Source organism: Crocuta crocuta, unplaced genomic scaffold (assembly GCF_008692635.1).
Source record: "Crocuta crocuta isolate KB4526 unplaced genomic scaffold, BGI_CrCroc_1.0 scaffold750, whole genome shotgun sequence".
NCBI lineage: Eukaryota > Metazoa > Chordata > Mammalia > Carnivora > Hyaenidae > Crocuta > Crocuta crocuta.
In genome coordinates this window covers 1092405-1113564 of record NW_027529191.1, presented here as the reverse complement: position 1 = coordinate 1113564, position 21160 = coordinate 1092405, and the positions used below count along the sequence as shown (strand labels likewise).

At 49.7% G+C, this 21160-nt stretch overlaps 1 protein-coding gene across 1 annotated transcript in view; it reads left to right on the top strand.

The window, feature by feature from the left end:
* Positions 1-21160, top strand: part of MYT1L (myelin transcription factor 1 like) — a 276307-nt gene that overhangs the window by 170900 nt on the left and 84247 nt on the right. The window contains exons 7-8 of the mRNA XM_077758294.1: positions 61-416; positions 16285-17262. Coding sequence (XP_077614420.1) covers positions 61-416; positions 16285-17262 — 1334 coding nt within the window. The remainder of the gene's footprint in view (positions 1-60; positions 417-16284; positions 17263-21160) is intronic.

The window sequence follows — 21160 nt, the reverse complement described above, 5'->3', positions numbered from 1 at the left end:
GCCCGCAGGAGCGCGAGCGGGGCCCCGCCAGTGACGCGTCTTCTCCCTGTGTCCGCACAGCGTGTACGGCTGCCCGTTGGCCAAGAAGCGGAAGACGCAGGACAAGCAGCCGCAGGAGCCGGCGCCCAAGCGGAAGGCGTTCGCCGCGAAGGCCGACAGCTCCTCGGTGGACGAGTGCTACGAGAGCGAGGGCTCGGAGGACGCGGAGGACAAGGAGGACGACGAGGAGGAGGAGGACTCGGAGGAGGAGGACGCGCGCCGCGAGGAGGACGAGGAGGACGAGGAGGGCGACCGCGAGGAGGAGGAGGAGCTGGAGGAGGAGGACGACGACGAGGACGAGGACGCGGAGGACGTGGAGGACGAGGACGAGGAGGACGAGGAGGAGGACGACGACGAGGACGACGAGGACGAGAACGGTAATCCTGACGGTAGTGACGCGCCGGGCGTGACGGGCCAGCGTGTCACCGGGGAGGGGCAGGCGCAGGTGCAGACACAGGCGCAGGTGCAAGTGCAGGTGCAGGAACAGGTGTAGGTGCAGACATAGGTGCAGGTGCAGGCGCAGGTGGAGGCACAGGTGCAGGGGCAGGTGAGGGGCAGGAGCAGGTGCAGACACAGGTGCAGGAGCAGGTGTAGGTGCGGACACAGGCACAGGTGCAGACACAGGTGCAGGGGCAGGTGAGGGGCAGGTGCAGGCACAGGTGCAGGAGCAGGTGTAGGTGCAGACACAGATGCAGGTGCAGGTGCAGGTACAGGCACAGACAGGTGCAAGTAAAGGCACAGATGCAGGTGCAGGTGAGGGACAGGCACAGGTGAGGAGCAGGTGCAGGAGCAGATGGAGGTGCAGACACGGGTGCAAATGCAAGTGTGGGCCCAGGTACAGATGTGGTGAAGGTGCAGGGATGCAGGTGCGGGCACAGGTGCTCCGAACTCACTCGCTAAGTCTGCCTGGTCAAGTCCTGAGACGAATGACCACTGCCGTGTCGTTACCCTGGTTCTAAAGAATCCCTTTCCGTCCTGCTCGATGGTAGATGCTGACTCACTCAAGCTGTGGTTCAGACTGCTCGTCACTGAAATGCGCTGCGGCCTTTACGGTGTGCACGCTCGATTACCTTATCTTGGCTTCGTCATCCGGGAACCTAGGGCAGTGCACCCAGTCCATCCGGCATCTTCTCGGATGCTCTTCCCAACACATGGGGACAGTGCCGGGAAGCGCGCCTGCTTGCCTTCCAAGCAGCTGGAAGTTTTGCGAGACCCTCTGGGGCACCAGCTGCTGAAGTCGGTCTTGTCTGCTGGTCACCGAAGCTTTCCCTCTGGTCACGGGTCAGGGCAGGAAAGCATATGGCTGAACTGACATTGTTCATCGATCTGCCACATGCCTCGTATCTGAGACCGTGTTTCTGACCTGAGGTGTCCAGCCCTGTGAGGGAGACACACCCATAGAAGGCACGGTGCACAGGGCACTGAGCATGTTTCGGGCTGTAAACTTAAGATGGTTTTGCTTTTGTATCCAATTTTCTGTCCATGTCAGACACAAAACTATGACATCAAAGATAATCATTTCATAAAACTCATTTTTTTCTAGAAAAAAGTGTTTCTGAAGAATGTAGATGCATACGGTCTTTATTGGTTTAGAGTTTGCAGAGAAATGCCAAGTGTGTTTAAAAGTAAAGGGGGGTGCCTTCTCAAAGCTCCTCAAAACTCTGAATTCCAGGGAAGCAAATTTCTAGGTACGGTGGACCGCTGGGCGGCCAGAGCGGGGAGCTTCCTCAGCTGGATGGGCGTGAGCTGGCTGTCACTAACCCCGTGTGGCAGACAGAAATTCACGCTCCTTTCAGAAGTAAGTTTGTCCCAGGATTTTATGAAATAGGCCTCAGCTGTCACATGTACTTAGATAGACACACAGACATGTCCATATATGCCTGTGTGCATACGTGTGCACACACACACGCATTACACACACACACACACCCCCCATACATTACAGTGTGGCTCCCATATGGACAGATCCATACATGCCTGTGTGCATACATGCACGCGCACATACACACACACACATGCACGTACACACACGTGCGCACACATTACAGTGTGGCTCCCATATGAACTGGTCCGTACGTGCCTGTGTGCGTACATGCACGCGCACACACACACACATGCACGCACACACATGCACACATTACAGTGTGGCTCCCATGTGGACAGGTCCATACATGCCTGTGTGCATACATGTGCGCACACACACATTACACACACACACACAATTAGTGTGGCTTTCATATGGACAGGTCCATACATGCCTGTGTGCATACACACACATGCACGCACACACACATGCACGGCACACATTACAGTGTGGCCCCCAGACCGTTGCTCCTGTTGTAGCGTCACAGAGCACAGCGTGGAGACAGTCCAGGCAGGTGCATCGGGGCGCGCACATGTGCACACACACACGCGCCGGCAGCACCAGCCCCACTGTGCCCGCACCCCAGTGTCACTGACCTGACGACCGGGGCTGCGTGCCACGGACCACAGACGGTAGCTCCGTGTGACACAGCGTGTGGGACACTGGAAAATAGACCAATTCGGCAAATTCCTTATGGACGCTGTACTGATTGTGTGCAGTCTGCGGCGAAATCATTAACTGCTGAAGCTGGTGAACAGTGTGTAATCTGACTGTGCATCTTATAAACATGGCGCAGGCCTGCGTTCCTGCTGCCCAGTCTGTGCGGGGACCGCGGCAGGCGTCCATGTCCGCGGTTCCGGTGCTTGCTTGAAGGACTCGGGTGGGGGGAGCATGTACATGTGCACCGTTCAGCCGAGGGTCTTAGCAGATTTTAGGCTGTGCTCCTCGTTTGCCACAATTAAACTTTCATTTTCAGCTTATTAAGGGTCGTATTTTAAATAATCTACTTTTAAAAGTACAAAGTGACATATCTTGAGAAAGTAGAGCCTTACTGAGCTAGCTTTAGGGTGTGACTAGGTGGAGATTTTTGTTTTGTTTTGCTTTTAATTACTGTTCTCACTTGAATGCCCAGAACATAATTGTTTTTGAAAAGTGAGATAGCGGGTCCAAACTAGTGACATTTTTCTGGAAAAATTCAAGTCAGTGGGCATAATAACTGGATGTATGATGGAGCCACGGAATGAACAGTCACACACGTACAATGCAGGCCCCACCTAGCGTGGTGCCTGGCGTCTCCCACTCAGCAGACGTTGGATCCAAATCTAAAGTATTCAAGGAAGTGATTTCTGGAAAGCAAATGCCCATTGAGAGATAATCAGTTGATGGACTCCTACATTAAGAATTCATATTCAGCATCCAGCTTTCCAGCTAAGCACCTTCTAGAATCATCTATTATGTAAACTGTAAAGGAATCAACTGGAACCACGAAAGAAGGGTCTGGCCACGGTGTAGTGTTAAGAGATCGATCGTTAGACTATCTGCTCCGTTGTAATACTGATACATCCAATTAACTGAGGATTCTCGGCACAGAAGTGTAATAACCTACCCCCTTTCAGATGGGCTCTCCCATGAATCCTCAGTCCCAACAAGTCACTCTGACCAGACAGTGATGGTCCCTGTGAGGGACCTTCCACTGTGGTTCTGACCACTAGTTCTCTGCAGGAAGGCACCAACGCCTTGCCCGGTTTCTGAGCAAAGCACAAGTATCTTCCCTGAGAAATCCCTTTAGGTGCCTGATATCTAGGACTCCTTCACCGAGATTTTCTACTGAAGATTTTCTATTGTACGGAAGTCTGTGTTGGAGGACGCACCCCCATAAGTACATGATCCAAGACCCTGGTTAGCCAGGTGCTTTGCTGATCAAGCACTCGTTTTACATGATCAAACTCTGAGCTATGTTTAATTCAGTAAGACATGACTCTGAAAGGCATGTGTCTGTCAACTTCCTGTTTTCATGTCCTCATTTCCCAAATACATTCTATTTCCCTTACTGGTAACTTTAATGCCAAAATCACTATCAGCATATGTGAGCTCCTGCCTCGATAACGACATCTCCACCATGAGAAACACAGTCTGAGTACAGAGCACCCCATATGGTCTGCCTCCGCCCACTCCTTGAATGGATCTGGCTGAAATCATACATTTGTGAAAAGCGGGGGGCAGGTGTACCTTGTCTGGTGACCAGAGTTCTGGGTCACCATTCTGAAGTCAGCCTTTCCTGTCCCATGGTTTACATTCTCAGTGACCATTATATCCCCGAGCGGCCAACAGATTCCCTCCAAGGTGGACCGTGCCTTTATCTTAGCAAATAGGAAGCACAGACAGTGACTTAACAGAGAAGCCAAGCACTCACGTCACAGTGAGAGGAGAGCATTCCAGAAGGTGCCAGGAGGCCGGCTCACACACGAGCACGTCCACAAGCGGCAGACCATCGTCTCACGTGAGGAAAGCAGGGCACCCTGATGGGGCCACGAGGACCCGACAGGCCGATGTTAGCCGTGTGAGGAGCTGCAAAGCCTGTATCTCTCCTAAAGAGGTGCCACCATGCCTTCTTCTGCTGTGGCTGTCCCACCTTCGTTATACGCTGCATTGTGCCCTTTGAGAGATTTTTGTTTTAGCTACAATAAGTGCGTATTGACCCCCAAATCATTACAATAGGAGCCCATTGTCCATAGAAGGACCATTACGTATAACTTGGGAATTAGATACATATTTGAATTCCAAGGACCCTCCCCCACTGTAGTTATGTATGAACAAAATATTGTTGCTAATATTGCAGCGGGTGTGTTGATGTACAGGGTTGTGCTGGATCTTTGGTGATTGCGTGAGGGAGGTAGGCACCGTTTCCCTGTGGCACTCTCTAGAAAGTGAGGCTCAGAAAGATTCAATGACTTTCAGTAAGAGGAGGATATGCAGTCCAGTTGTCCTGACGGGGTTTCTTACCAAGACCTCATGTTCTTTCTATCACCTGTTGCTTGTTTGAGCAACAGGGAGAAATATCCGAGTCATTCATTTCAGATTACATTAAATTCCACTGTGATTCATCAGAATTATATCTTGTCTAGGTGGCCTGGTCTTTTGCATGGAGAATTTTATTTTCAAAATACATTGTAATGGTCTAATCTGCATTCATTAAATGAAAGCTCCCTGGTTAGACTAAAGGTAAGAAAGTTATGATTCAGGGGTCATGGGTTTTTCTCATAGGAGATTTTGCAGATCTTAAGGTAAATCATCTTTTCAGATTCTTATGATTTGGGAAATTTAGATTAAATGGTTATTTAATGCCGAACAGGTTATGGCTTCTCTCATAGCTCACCCCACTGAAAAGAACACAGCTTTAAATATACATACAGTCAATGTATGTATATATGTATACGTATCTTCTTAGGAGTTCATATTGATCTGTCCATGGGGAAGAATGTAGCAATGTGCTTTCAAGACTAGAAAGAACTTTCACATTCTTGGCCATCTTTGACACAACCATCTCTCTCTCTTTTTTTTTTTTAATTTCTGAGAGAGAGGGAGAGAGAGAGAGAGAGCATGCAAGCAGGGGAGAGTCAGAGAGAGGGAGACACAGAATCGGAAACAGGCTCCAGGCTCTGAGCTGTCAGCACAGAGCCCGACGCGGGGCTGGAACCCACGAACTGTGAGATCATGACCTGAGCCAAAGTCGGCCTGCCAACCGACTGAGCCACCCAGGCGCTCCCGACACAACCGTCTCTTAACATTTCGGTTCTGAAATGCATTTGTAGGTAAACAGAGTCCTTTCTATGCTACTCTTGCTTGACTCTTGGGATTGTTCTGGCTCCCGCAGCCGCTCTTCTGCATGTGGCTTGGCCATGGATGCGTCGTGGGGGTCCCAGGAGCTCATAGCTAGGGAGGAACCACATGGCTTGGGGACGTGTGAGTAACGGTGGGTAGAAGCTGCCCGGTATACGATGTGACAGTCGTGTGCAGGGGAAGTGAGCGGACCGGATGCAGAACAACTGCCAGGTGCACAGCTGACCAGGACGCTGGCACGTGGTTCCCCACCCACCCCCCCCCCGCCCCCCCCCTCCGCCGCCCCCCCCCGCCGGCCTCTGCTCCGGCCGCCACGCCGAGCTGGTGGTCAGAGCCTTTCATGTCTGGCTCTGGACGTTTCCCAGCACCCTCACGAGAAACCGCCCTGGACACAGTTGAGCTCTTCACAGAACATTCTCTGTAGTAACTCCACTTTCTTTGAAGGGAATTCAAAGCAAAACCCACCCTGTATAAATCCTCCTCAAAGAAACACTGTTTTTTAACCACCAAGTTTCCAAGGTGTTTTCTGTTTCAAACAGGATGAAGCACTAGACCCCACATTGTTAGAACATCGAGACAATTTGCAGTAGACGGGCTTGAATTCCTCTAAGACAAAGGCAGAAGGAAGGCGATGAGGGTCTGTATTGTGGCCGCTGAGTTTCCCAAACTCCCTTCAGGATGCTGTTCTCATATTGATTAGCCAATTATCCTCTTACCTTGTTCTCGGGGAAATGTCCCTGATGAGGAAGCAAGCTGAAATCCAGACAGACTGTGAAAATCAGAATTAGCAAACCAGTTTCCACTGCAGTCAGCAGAAAAAGCAATGAGTTCTGAGACCAACATAGAAACAAAGACGATGTGTTTAGTATGCAAGGTTTCAACTCAAGAACAGCCGTGGACAGAGTTGGGAGAAAGAATATGATGATTTTTTATCATCTTAAAAATTAATCTTTCCCTACATCCACGAAAATGTTATTTTAGGAGGCTTACCACACGACTATATGGGAGGGTGTGTCTCTGTCACTTGAGTGAGCACAGAGTTAGACATTTCCAGGTAGAAGTCTGTGATAAAAATTAAACTGCCTCGTGCAAGCTAATTTTGCGTAAGTACAAAATATAATTAGAGCTTATGTTTCATGAATTTTCAGACACATAAACCCAAACCAGAAGTCTTGCATGAGGATGTAACGTCATCTATGTTTAAGATGCTACAACATGCATAACATGCTGGGGAAAAATCTTTCTTTACATAATAAAGGGGAATGAAGACGTGAGCCAACAAACTTAATATGTTTTCATTCAATGTGTTTCAAGGTCCACTTGGAGAAATTACCAGTGTATTTGTTTTGTCTTATTAATGTAATTTTTATTCTAGACACCAGCTTTTCAAAGCATAGAGAACTGCCCAGGGGGCAGGGGCGGTTTCGAGCCTGTGGTCACTGCCCTCACTGGCTCTCAGTGTGCCGTCCGAGGATGAGGGTGCTGACGCTGGCCCTCATCTGGAAGCAGAAAGAAGGTGCGGCCCCAAGAGGGGAAGCAGGTCAGAGCTACGAGCAGCAGCTGGCCTCAGGGATGCTCTCCCTCGCGTGCACCCGGGCTCATCCGTGATTCTGCGCCTGAGGTCCCGGCTGCGCATAGCAAGCGTACTGTGCGCATCGGGGCTGTGTTAATGTGAGGGACTCTGATCATGATGACAGCCTGTTTCAAAAAATGGTCCCTAGACATGTGTGGGGTCCCCTGAGGACTCAGAACTAAGCAGACGGCACCTCCTGCCAAAAGAAATGCGTGATATACTACGAGAGAAGAGTGTGTCTGTGAAAAAATATAAATTACAATTTTTTGCGAAGGGCAGAATTAGAAGTCACACGCTGAGGTAGAGCCTTAAAGATTTGGGCCAAAACAACAAAATTTCCAGACACCAAAAATTGTTGAACTTAGGTCCCTGGAAAGTTGTGGTTTTCAAAGAGCCTTTGAATCAGATCAGATTATTTCCATCCAATGGGGATTAGCCGTGGTCAAGTAGGAACAAAGAACAGGGGCTCTCCGGCTCCGGCCCAGTCAAACCTTCCAATTGGAGCAATACCTTTATTTTATTTTCCAGCCCATTCTGTAAAATTTAGATACGCTGTGAGCTCTGTGTGTGTGTGTGTGTGTGTGTGCGCGTGCATGTGCGTGTGTGTGTGAGAGAGAGAGTGAGAGAGGGAGAGAGGGGAGACAGTGGTTAACATGTGTCAGTCTGTCTCAGTCTGGTAGATACTGACTTCATTTATCTCCTTCTCTGGTGGGGAGGGAAGGATAGGACTATCTTATTTTTAAGTTGAAATTTAGATAAGCCAGATGCCCAAAACATCATCAAGTAGAAAGGCCCTCAAAGCTTCACGCATTCATATTCCACTCGCTCAGCTCCTCAGGAATAAGCTGTAAGAAAGAAACATAACTCACAATTTCTACAAGTTATTATGTAAGTTGGGTCCCTCGTGAAAACTTATTTTTCCTTTAGTTTATCTCGTTTAGCTTAATGGGAATTTTTCAATCATGGTTTTGCTTATAGTATGGACAATAATTAGGGGCGCCTGGGTGGCTCAGTTGGTTGAGTGTCCAACTCTTGATTTTGGCTCAGGTCATGACCCCAGGGTTGTGGGATTGAACCCTGAGTTGGGTTCTGCAATGAGCATGGAGCCTGCTTAATACTCTCTCTTTCTCTTTCTCTCTAGCCCTCCCCTACTTTCTCTCTCTCTCTCTCTCTCTCTCTCTCTCAAATAAAAAAAATTTTAAAAAGAATGGACAGGATTCAAAATGAATGAGACAGCAATAGTCCTCGGACATTTGTAATGATTTTTACTGGGTGCTTTGCCTGTGCTCGCACCCCTCCCGCCTTCCAGCACGTGGGGCGGCTTCGCCCTCTAACGCAAGAGCCAACATGAGGCCTCAGGTGGGACGCGGGACTTCCAGATTATCTGACAGGCGGGATGAAGGTGGAGCACGCAGCAGACGGGCTAAGGGCTCCTGCTAGCTCTGCTTTTCCCCACTGAGTTCATTCACTGGGCGACAAATGTCTACATTCCAGGCCCCATTGCATGTACTAGAGGTTTGCATGTAAAAAACACAAGTGTTGCTCTGGTCCCTGGGAGTCAGAGTGACAAATGGTGAACACTTCTCCAGCTTGGTGCCCAGGACCAGAGTATCCATCACACTCCAGGGTCCAGGGCCCAGGGAGCCAGGCCTGCAGACACCGCCAGAGCTGGTCCACACACGCACGGTGGTCAGCTGGTGGATGGCTCATGTAAAATTTGTGTTACATAAATATGTGTGTAAATTATATGCACATATATACACAGGCACGGCGCTGAGATACTGGGGGTTCTGTTCCAGACCACTGAACTACAGCGAGCCCGGTGACCTGTGTGGCTTCCTGGTGTGTGTACAGGCTGTGTTTACACCGCACCGTAGTCTGGAAAGTGTGCAAGCGCATCATCACTAAACAAAGGACACATCTTAGTTAACAAATATTGCTAAAACACGGTAGCCATTATCTGTGCTTCCAAATCGCCATCATAAATATAATAATAAAAAACGTTGAAATATTGCGAGAATTACCAAAATGTGACAGAGACAGGAAGTGGGCAAATGCTGTTGGAACAGAGGTGCTGACAGATGTGCTGGACACACGCTGGCCATGGACCTCTAATCTGCGAACACCACAGTATCTGCGATAAAGTGAAGCACAGTAAAGTGAGGCATGCCCGTGCACCTGCTGCGAACATCAACATCAGAGCTCAGACCCCACCGACTCTCTGCGTTCTGACCCTGTGCTGCCAGCGTCGTAGCCCTGAGCCAAACGTGGTTACTTACGTGTAGATAAATCAAATTAATAAGGGTGAAATTAATTTAAATTAATTAAATGAGAAAACGTTAAAAACATGCCTCCTGGGTCTCAGCAGTGTGCTGGCCACTCCCCGAGGCCTGTCCCGTGACCGGCCTCCTCTCCTCCAATCTTGGCACGAGCTTGGCTTCCCTGGGGTCCTGCTGCTTATGCACCCAAGACACACTGCAGCCTGGCCCCCATCTCCCCCATGAGGCCTCATTCCTCTTGTCCCTCAGACCCGGCGCAACGCCTTATGCATACTTACCTCTACCTGCGGTATCCCGTGCGCGCCGCCACGGCTCACCTCTGGCTCGTGTTCCGCTCTCCAGAGTGCTCGAGCATAGCTGCTATGTGAGTAGCTAAGCAGCACCTGGTTACTGTCCCCCAAGCCTGAGCACCAGTACTTCCACTTCCCGACCAGAGCTGGCACCACCCTTAGGTTGCACTGCGGACACCTGTGGGGGCACAGGAAAGGCTTGTCATTCAGCCCCAAGGAGAGCTTGGGGGCAATGACGGGAGCCAAGGTCAGGAAACCTAGAAGTTCATAACCTAACAGGGAGCCACACGTGTTCACAAAGAGCAGCAGCCCGGAGCCCTGGCGCCCCAGCCAGCCGCAGTCACGACTCTTCGCTGCGCAGAGTGGACGGGCCGCAAATACAAAAGCGCTGGACAGCAGCAGACGCCACGTTGGAGAGCCGATGTACAGACATTCGTGGGGATGAGACTGCAGCCCAGAAACAGCCCCAGGAGGGAAACACACAGTTCAGAAAAAAGGGATGGAAATACACATTTTGGTTGATTGCATATAATTCACCAAAATCATCTCGCCAATGATTAGCACCGATTGGAACAGAGAAACTGCTGTCTGGAGGAACCCAGAGCAAAGTCCAGCTGGACGGGGCCCCCGGAAGGTGCCCAGGATTCCTAGGAGGCTCCGTCTGTGATCCGGCCTAGACACGGTTGTCTGCTTCTTCCCCTGCAGCTCACAGGTGAGGAAGAGCGCCAGGCCGGCAAGGGCGGGGCCTTGTCGCAGGCCTTGCCCCTTCCACTCTGAGAACCCTGAGCAGAACCACTGGGAGGCGCGCGGGAGCAGGGGGTCCCCAGCCAGGCCACGCAGAGCACTGTAGACGGAGCCCAGAGGCCGCACTGGAGGGCACAGCAGGAACTCCTGCTTCCCGCATGGCCTGGGGGCCACCCTGCTTCCGTTACACAGTGCAGGAAGATCATTTCGGGCATGCACTGTCTACTTTCCTTAGTTAAAAGGAAAATCCAGCTAATTCTAAATATTTTTTTTACAATCCACTGGTAAATCAAAAGTCAGATTCTAGTCACTCATTTGAAACGTTTAATTGAAAGAGACTTTGAGTATTTTACTAGTCTGTATGAACAGATTCAGACACCTCTTCATCCATGTCGTGGCCACAGAGTTGGTGGGTACGTGGCTGTGCTGTACACCCTGTGCAGTCCGCAGCAGCGCTAGCCGCCCAGGGCACGGGCCCTGTGCCCATGTCATGTTCACACGCATGGCTGGTGCTTGAAGCTTCAGGACCGCAGACCACTGATTATGGTAGACAAACGTCTCGTTGCTTTGGAAGAGAAAGGAAAACACAAGTCAAAGTAGAATCAGACCATGTCTGCATCTGTTGAGCAAAATGAAAAACGAATTAATTACAAAAAAATAGAGAGCTCTTTCGGGGACTCCTGGGGGGCGGCTCTGCCCTGAGACGGCCCTCCGCTCTCACAACCCCTGGGAAGAATGCAGGACACTCTGGAGTCGGAGCCTCCCTTGGGAGATGCGAATTCAGAAAAGGCCTGCAACTGCTCACCAGCCGGCTCGCCAACCCACACAGACGGGGGGGGCCAGGAGCCGCCTTTCCCGCTGGAAGCAGAGACAAGCCTTCTTCTCTCGGATCTGCTTATCTGCTGGGACCTGACCTCTGAGATGAGCCCACTTTTAATCCCCAGAATGTCTGCACATTCTGGACAGTAAGGGAAGCGCCCCGGGCAGGGCAGGAAGCCCAAGGTGACCGTGGATGAAGGACTCACCGCCCAAAGGCACGTGGCTGCGAACAGGCTCCCTAACCCTCTGGACGCACGCATCTTCACACGTGGAAGCTTTGATGGAGCCGTACCTGGAACGCTCTCCCACATGAACATTCTGCGACTCTAGGAGCACAGCATCAGGGCAGCCTCTGGGCTCTGGAGAACGCGGCACCCCTCCCGGTACTCGTGCTGATAAGGGTCATGACGGAACACCTCTGCTTCGATAATTTTAACCTCTAATAATTCCTGTAACTGTGAATATGGGCAGACCTAGCCAGAAAGTTCCCCATAAATAATACAAATAACATTGTTGAATGAACTGTGATTAGAAAATGCGGCAGCTGAGTCCAGAGGGTGATGCAGGGGATCTGCCGTCTCTCAGCTCAGATTCTCCTTTTGTCCCTGCGGAACGGGGCTCTGGGGCCCCGCTTCGTCAGGACAGAGTGTGAGGCCTCGGGGAGGGTGCCGGGGGCCTGGACCAGCCCCTAGGAGGTGGGAGACTTCTCACTCACATGTGGACAAGATGCCACATGTGTCCCAGAGCAGGTCTGAGGTACCTGAGGAGGGTGAAGGCAGAGGGATGGAAACTCAGGTCACTGCTCTGGGCCCAGGGAGGGGCTGCAGAGGTCACAGGGCAGGAGAGGGTCGTCATCGTCAGCGGGGCAACTGAGCTGTCTCCGTCCGCCCTCCCCCAGCCCCCCACATGGCCTCCCCCGAGCGTCCGCTACCTTCCCACCAGCTCCAGTCCCTCACGCTCTCCAGGGACATGGCCTCCTGACTCGAGTGGTCTTCTGAACGTCAGTCCAGGACCCCCTAACTCCCCAGCCTCCTCTGCCCAGCTGGAAGGACGTAACCCGATGGCCAGGCCCCAGGACATGGCAGGTTAAGGAACCTGACGATGCGTCTCTGTAATCAAAAGGAAACACTGCGCTTCATGACTTGAGACCCGCTGGGGGGTGCTCCCGGACCACCTCTCCTAGGACCTGGAAAAGTCTAGCACAATTCCTGCTTTGAAGTAGTGTCCCTCCTTTCTCATTGTTCTTCTGGCTTTTTCTTTTTCTTTCTCCCCTGCCCCACCCCCGTCAGGTGTGTGCTCACTTGCCCATAGCTTATTTGAGTGTCTGAAAAAAACAGTAGGGACAATCAGGGACAGATCTTGAAAGAATCCAGAGTTGTATCTCAATCGTATTTTTTAGCAACAATGCACTAAAACAAAACAGAACAGAACAAAACAAAAACAAAAAAAAACAGTGCTTGTAATTATAAAGTCGTAATCCGCAGAGTTCTAACCACCCCAAATTATAGTTGTGAAGGTGGAGAAGAAATGCCCTACGTTTTTGTTTAAGATTTTTTTTTTTGTTTTCAAATTGTAACTATTGAGGATAAATTGTTTATAACAATATGAATCAAAGGAGATAAAATTCACAGGCACAACATTTCAGAAAGCTCAGGTAGGTAGAAACGGAAAGGGCCCCTGGGCCCAGCCAGGGCGACCTCTGTACTCTGGGCCTGGACTCCTCCCTGGGAGCGGCTGGGCCAGGCCTCCCTCACACCCACCCCAGCGTGACAAGTCCTACCCCACCCCAGGACAGGACCCCACCTGCCAGCGGCCCCGTCATGTGTCTGTTACCTCGCAGCTCCGCAGGGCATGCGCTCGCGGCAGAAACCAGAAAAAGGAAACTGAGGTTCTCGGGTCTCCTCCTGAAAGCCCTGTCTATATAGTTATGGTCTTTTCTGTAGCACAAGAACCTATACTTTAATATAATTTTCAGGTAAAATCCTTGTTTTCAGCACAAGCACATTCTCCCCGTCTGATAGAGCGTGGGTCACGTGAAGAACTAGTCCAGTGGACTCTGAAGTTCCTGTGGTTGGACTTTCAGTTTGCGGACTGTCAGGTGCCACGTGGTTAACCCCAAATCGGCACCGAAAACTCTGGCCCATGCATCATACCCGCTTTCACCTGTGACCCCATTTCGCTATTAGCCTCAGCACAGCATAAGTAGAGTAAATTGCCTGAAAACACAAAACCAGAGCTACAATTCTGTAAATGACTGAATCCTGGAGGAGGCTGGTGCCTGCTTGCTGATGGGTTGACTGACGGTTCCCCTCCATTAGCCCACGTAATGAAGAGCTGACTTTATTGCACATACGTTTTCAAATAGTTAAATGCCGGTAGCTTGAGAAATTCCATCAACCTGCAAGGAGTTTTGGCCCCTGGCACCATTCTGCCAGCCGTCGCCACCTTTACGGACGGCGGTCACGCAGCCTCGGACGACGCCGAGCCCGGTGGCCTGGAGGAATAGCTGCACTCGGCTGGGTGGCCAGACGCTGACCCGGTTTCCCTTCCCTGTTCCCAGACAGGGGCCTGCCCTGGGCTCCTTCCCCAGGGGGTGGGGGCTTGCAGGGGGGCCGAGGGGCAAGCTCAGAAATGCAGCAAAAACCATTTCCTATTTGGGACAAATGAATTGAAGACCATCCTAAGATTCAGAATGTGGAGAATTCACTGAAATTCCCTAAAACTGCAGTGTAATGGGAAGGGGCAGAGGTCTTTCCCATGGATCGCTGGCAAGTTCTGTGCAGCCTCCCTCACGGTCGTGGAAGGAGCCAGGAGGTGAGCCAGGCGTTCTGTGTCCTTCGTTACGCCCTCCATCGTCTCCTCCTCCCCAAGCTCTCGAGGACGATGGGATGTGTTTCACAAGAGGAAGTTCAGAGAAAATCATAAAAATAATAAGTCTTGCCTGACGGTGGTTTCTCCCCGGACTCGGCTTGGAAAATGCCCCAACATGTTGCTTATGCTTCCTTGTTTTCAAATGTACGTATACATTCGTGTCACGGTCGGTCCCGCACAGGCACAGTGGTGCTGGGCTCAAAGTCGCCAGCCACGCTGCCCCAGGGTGTCTCCAGTCACAGCCCAGGGACCTAACAATCAGCGTGCACATGGAGAGGAGAATATGACTTTCACGTTTTCAAGCATTCACTAGGACAGGATCGCCTTCAACTTGTATAACCTTGAATGCTGGGCTAAGGGCGCAGTGCATAGTCGTCAAGGCCTTCCACACGGTCTTTCCCGCTGTGCTCACCGGGCCAGGTTTCTGTTCTCTTGCTTTGGGAGTGCATGGATCTCTGTACAAAAGAAAATTATTTGTAGGAGCTATCCAGAAAAGAGACAATATTTGTTTTATACAATTAGTGATTCTCTATGACTAACATACAACAAATTAGCATTGCTGATGTTTAGAAAGATGTGTTAGATTTTTTAAAATGTGTTGATTTACTCTGTGGGCTAACAAAAATTGTTATTGATATGTTGGTGCCCAGACCTCTTTTACCAACTAAAGTCTTTTCTGAGGGAACAGCACGAAATCCATAAAGGAGGCCCCGGGGACACCCTAACTCTGCTGTTAGCAAACAGGTACTTTCTCCTAATCAAGACGCCTCATTTCCTCAGCACAGGGATAAACTTGAACACTTCTTCTTGGTTTTTTGAATCAAAGAAACAGAAAGCAGATGTGAAAGTGGCGTGGAGGTGACTAAATCCAGTCTAGGGGGCCAGGGGAGGGGACTCTTTAGAAGCCATACATACCATTACAGATATTCGCAGTGTTCCTGGTAGCGTTTATGAGAAAGATGAGTGTCCTGAACATTCCTCTAGTGTGAAACAGGATACATTTCTGGGGTTTTATTACGTGGTCTTCTTTCAGCAAATTTTCCTAAATGCATTTGTGTGACTGGACATAATGCTTGTTCATACATCATTTCTAGCAACTCACCCAAGTTCTCCTGAGGCTGGGAGGCACGCCAACACAGGGGTGCACTGGCCACATTAAATGCCACGTCGTACGGGCCCTGGTTGCACCAACTGACCTCAGTCCTGCATTTTTTGGGCTTCTGGTCACCGCACACTCTTCTCCCCCTCTCCCTCAACCCTGCTGAGACAGGCATGCGGGAACCACAGTGAATTAGATTTAGCTTCTAAATTTTTACACGCGTTCCTGTTGCCTTAGCGCCTATCATAATGAATTGTCTATAAGGTAGAAAGTTCAAAATAGCTTAATTCAATCCAAACATGTGCTTCCGATCCTGAACGCCCAGCGTAGGTGGTGTCGCTGCGTGAGCCCGGGGCCTTGCAATGTGCTGCCTGAGCGCCACCGTGAAAACAAACCATTTAAAAGCAATTGCTGTGAACATCTGTTTAAGAGTTGGTAACGAGCAAAGTTCATGAACTCTTAGAAAGCCTGGTAATATGATGAGTGTAATTATCATGCATCTGTTTGGGCTGTAAATAAATTAAGTGGATAAAAAATAACAGTCACTCGTAAAATTTAGAAAGAAAAATTAATATTTTAAAATTACATTTACCGCATATACTGGTTTATCTTAAGAATAATTAAGGAAATCGATAGCTTCTAGCAAGTTTCTAGCTTCCTGTGGCCCCTGGTTTTAGAGCAGTCCGCTCCCTTTGGGCCACAACGCCCACTGAGCCGCGCGCGGGACCTTAGTTTCCGGTGTGCAGTGAACAGGGTTTGACATGCCATTGAGTTGCTTTCCATGCTGTTGCAACGAAACTTCCAGTTCTAGCCATTTTTTCCTTTTCTTTTCTTTTTTGTCCTTTTTCTTTTTATTTTCTTTGCAGAAGACCATCAAATGAACTGTCACAATACTCGAATAATGCAAGACGCAGAAAAGGATGATAACAATAATGATGAGTATGATAACTATGATGAGCTGGTGGCCAAGTCCTTGTTGAACCTCGGCAAGATTGCCGAGGACGCAGCCTACCGGGCCAGGACCGAGTCGGAGATGAACAGCAACACGTCCACCAGCCTGGACGATGGCAGCGACAGGAACGAGACGCTGGGCCGGAAGAGCGAGCTGAGCCTGGACCTGGACAGCGACGTGGTGCGGGAGACGGTGGACTCACTGAAGCTGCTGGCGCAGGGGCACGGTGTGGTGCTCGCGGACAGCCTGGGCGACAGGGGGTATGCAGACTCGCTGTCACAGCAAGACAGCAGGAACATGAACTACGTGATGCTGGGAAAGCCCATGAACAACGGGCTCGTGGACAAGATGGTGGAGGAGAGTGACGAGGAGGTGTGTCTGAGCAGCCTGGAGTGCCTGAGGAATCAGTGCTTCGATCTGGCCCGGAAACTGAGCGAGACAAACCCGCAGGACAGGAGCCAGCCCCCCAACATGAACAGCCGCCAGCACGCCCGCCAGGACGACGACTTCGCGGGGAGGACGCCGGACAGGAGCTACTCCGACATGATGAACCTCATGAGGCTCGAGGAGCAGCTGAGTCCCAGGTCTAGAACTTTCTCCAGCTGTGCAAAGGAGGACGGGTATCACGAACGAGATGACGACACCACCTCCGTGAACTCGGACAGGTCTGAGGAGGTGTTTGACATGACCAAGGGGAACCTGACCCTCCTGGAGAAAGCCATTGCTCTGGAGACAGAGAGGGCGAAGGCCATGAGGGAAAAGATGGCGATGGAGGCCGGAAGGCGGGACGCTGTGCGCTCCTATGAAGAGCAGTCGCCAAGACAGCTTCCCGGGGAGGAGAGAAAGCCTAAGTCCAGTGACAGCCATGTCAAAAAGCCATACTATGGTAAAGGTAATATTTCTACCTAACGTAAGTTGCCTCGCGCAAGCAGGAGCTAGGGGAAGAGGTGCCGGGATAGCCCGCAGGCGAAGTGCGCGCCACCCTGAGTCCCGTCCCCAGTGCAGATTTCTCAGAGTTGGTTACACAAGTCTATTTTGTGGCTGTGTTGCTGGACAGCAAATAAAACATTTGTCTGGGAAATACACAAAGCAGCTCAATGTCCTATTATCAGAGCAGACGAGTAACATGATATTTCAGCGGGAGACGCCTGCCTCGGAAAGACAGGGCTAGCGCACATGCCCGTCCTGTGATAGAAACCACTAGCGTGAGCCTGTATTCTTACAAAGGAGCCAGCATCTATGTGGAGAGGCCAGGGTATACACAACAAGTAGCCAATCAGGGATGAAGCACGTATTTTATACACCGGATTGGGCAGGTGGCATCATGATTTATAAAATTATCATCAGATGACAGTTATTGATGAATGCCCCCCCATAGAAAACGTCCCTGATAGAAATTGAACAGTAACAGAATGACCGATAACGTAAGACAAGGGCAGTGACTGCACATTAATTATCTTAAGATAGTAAGTAACGAGAGCCATTTGCTATGCAAAGCATGGTGTGTCCTAAGCTGAGATCAATAGTGATTTCTTTAGTATATTCATTCCCGCTCACTGATTCCATCCCATTGTGGAAACAGTTGTGGCGCTTACTTTATTATAAAACACTCAAAAAACCACGCAGTGCGATAGTTTTCATAGATTTTCACTTAGGAAATTTAAGGGCACGCATCTGCATATATCTGTGTATTTAATGACTCACGTGTATAGTCACTATAGCTACTAAGAACGTGAAAACACACTGAGTGTATGATTGACTTCATGTTTGCAGTAACAACCGTGTCCACTTGTGATACGAGGTGGGTCATGATTTAACCTCGTGTAGAACCTTGACACTGTGGCTGTTTCAGTTACAAGATTCTCTCAGAACTAAGTAAGAAGCAATTTCAAGAAGGAAATTGGTAATTCTTTAAATCCTTTCATATTAAGACCAAACACAGAGCTTATGGATTTGATTGTATTCCTTATAAAGACTGAGTTTCCCCACCGTGGATCTGGTGGTGAGGTTCAGGGATCTGGTTTGAAAATCGAACAATCAGAAAGCCTGTTTCTTCCGCTGTGACATAGGTGTGTATTCTCCTCTCAATGTGCGCCCAGGGCTCCACAGCATCACTGCGACCACAGCCTGGCAGGGGCCACACCTTAGCCAGAGGCCCGGGGGGTCCTTGCTTTGGCAGGTGCTGGAGCGCTGACCACCATCTCCCGGTGATGAAGGGAGGCCCTCGGGAGGCGTGGAATATGAGGAAGGGGCTGTTTCTTAAAGGCGACAGGCTCTATAGCTCAGCGCAGCCTCAGGCTGGCATTGGTGCCGTGGAGACTATGAAACAGCCCACGTTCATGACCATAGTGCGAGCTAGCAGAACCTTTTATTTGGATATTTGAGAGGCATAGAGCAACTAAACATTTTTAGAAAGGAAGAGTTCCTCTCTCACAGGGCGGTTCAGTGGGGCAAATGCACTCTGGGCTTACATGTTAGATGTTCACAGAGTGGGCTTCACGGCGGAGCGGGCAGCTAGGCACGCGACTGTACTGTGGGAGCATGCAGGGTCACGGGGCAGCGCACGTCACATGTCCCCTGGCTTCTCTGGGTCCCTTACAGCCAGAAGCTTCCTAGATTCTTACTCATTCTGCTTTGTTATTGTTATTTTGTTTTATTTTGATTTTTGCAAGAAATGGAATTCAAACCGCTTGCTTCCCTTCAATAAATGGGGCAGGGGTGGGAAGGAAGAGTAAAACCTGAGATGTGCTTCTCCCTGAAATGGGGGAAGGGTTGGGGTGTGGACCTTCCAAAAGAGTCAGAAATCATTGATTCCTGACTCGACCAGTTTCTCTAGATTTCTTTCTCCAAGCAAAGCTCATCACTTCCGCGTGTGTTCTTCTTCGTTCCCGGGCCTCTCCTCAAGATGTCTGTAGATATGTTCAGAACCAAATCAATGAAGCCAAGCAAGGACCCCCACTTGGGGCCAGGAGATTCATGCCCTCCTTACCAAAACAATCAGTTATGTGACACGTTACCAACATAGCAGTGGACTCTACCTACAACCACACAGCATATCAACAGTCTTCATTGTAGCTTCTTTGTTATGGTATCAATTCTCCCTTCTACACAATCTTCTCAAAATGATTTAAGTTATAAATGAGTGACCCTTCCAAAATCTTGAGCTAAAACAAAAGAAGTGCAGAATGAAACTCTTCTGTCTTTCTTCTCCTCAAGCATCCACTCGAAAGGGAGGAAGGGGAGCAAGCTAAACCCAGCGCACGATTGTTTTTTCTAGACATCCTTGCAGGTTTTTGGTTGAATTATTGGTCTGTTTGCTTGCTTGGTTGTTTTGTGTTTGCCTGGATGTTTACCTCCCAGGTGAACTGAGATTCCCGGAAATCAGCATGCTGGGGGGGAGGCGATGGGGGAGGTGATGGTGGAGGCAAGCAGCATCGAGAGGAGAGTATACCCTGTGTCCTCCAAAACTGAAATTGTTTGAGCCACTTGTTTTTATACAGAGCTGCACTTACAGAACACTTTGGAAACCCATGAAATAATAGGACTTGTTAGGAAATTGTAAGAGTACTAATGAAGAAGAGTCACTTGATGATGAATGATAGTTAAAATTTCGGTGTTGACCTTTTAGATGCTCTTTATATTTAGCTTATGATCTTAAATGATGAGTATTTTCCTCTGAAACTGTTACTATTTTATGTTTACATTAATTAAATTATGCTAATATTATTACGATATGACCCAAAAGGCAATAAACTGCCAGGTTCTTTGATTGCATGTGTAAGGGAAGCTGCAGTAAGATATTGAGAAACAGAAGCCACGGCAACATGATTTCAGGTTGTTTTTGGGAACTGTGATCTTCAACACCCGTAGGAAGTGGCTGACAGTTGCGTGCTGCACGTAGGCCCATCGATAACAGCACTAGTTTAGGCATCCGAGACCTGAAAGATGTGTTACCTAGATTAAAACGCAAGCTTAAAAAGAAAGGGGGGTGAGTTTTTATACAAACATTAAAGGGTTTCTGTAGTCCTGTGAGTCCTCTGTCCATTTCAAGTGCACACGAACGACTTAAGACGAAAGTCCACCAGATTTCAAAAAGCTTGAACCAAAAATATATTTTCTAGCTGTCACGATTGGCCTGGTTAATGGGCCACGTACAGAAAAGGGTTACAGCCCTGAAGAAACATTAACCACACACCCCCTGGGCCAAAACACCACAGTCACTCTCTATTGACAATCTGTGCAGCTGGTTTTCAAAAACTGACTCAAAAAGCATTTTTCGCACCCTTCTATTACTATTTGGTCTGAGCTTTATCTTAGAAATATCTTCTGGAGCTATCTTCTGCACGTTGATGAACTGTGGTCGATTCTGGATAGAGAAATAACGTTAGTAACGATAGCATTGCCCTTCTGGCATCTGGCATTCAAGTTTTGACCAAAGGTCTGCCCTGCGCCTCCCTCGGCGGGTGCTGCAGAGGGCCGACAGGGCTGTACAGAACCACCCCCCCAACTGCGTGCACGCATGCCCGGCATCGTAAGATCCTTCCTCTGGTTCCAAGGACAGATGAAGAAATCAAAAGAAACGGTTGCTCCAGCAGCTTCTGAAACATTTTTTATTGCCCATCACCCTCCTCCCCCCACCCCACCCACCCCCCGTCAGGTGGGGTTTCCGCCATTTTGGTCATTTGCTTACAGTGCCTTCTAAGAGTTCAGCTTCTTTTCAGACAAGCCTCTGATTGGTGTGCCATGGAACTGGTCACAAGATAAAAAAGAATTCCAATACCAGTACAAAT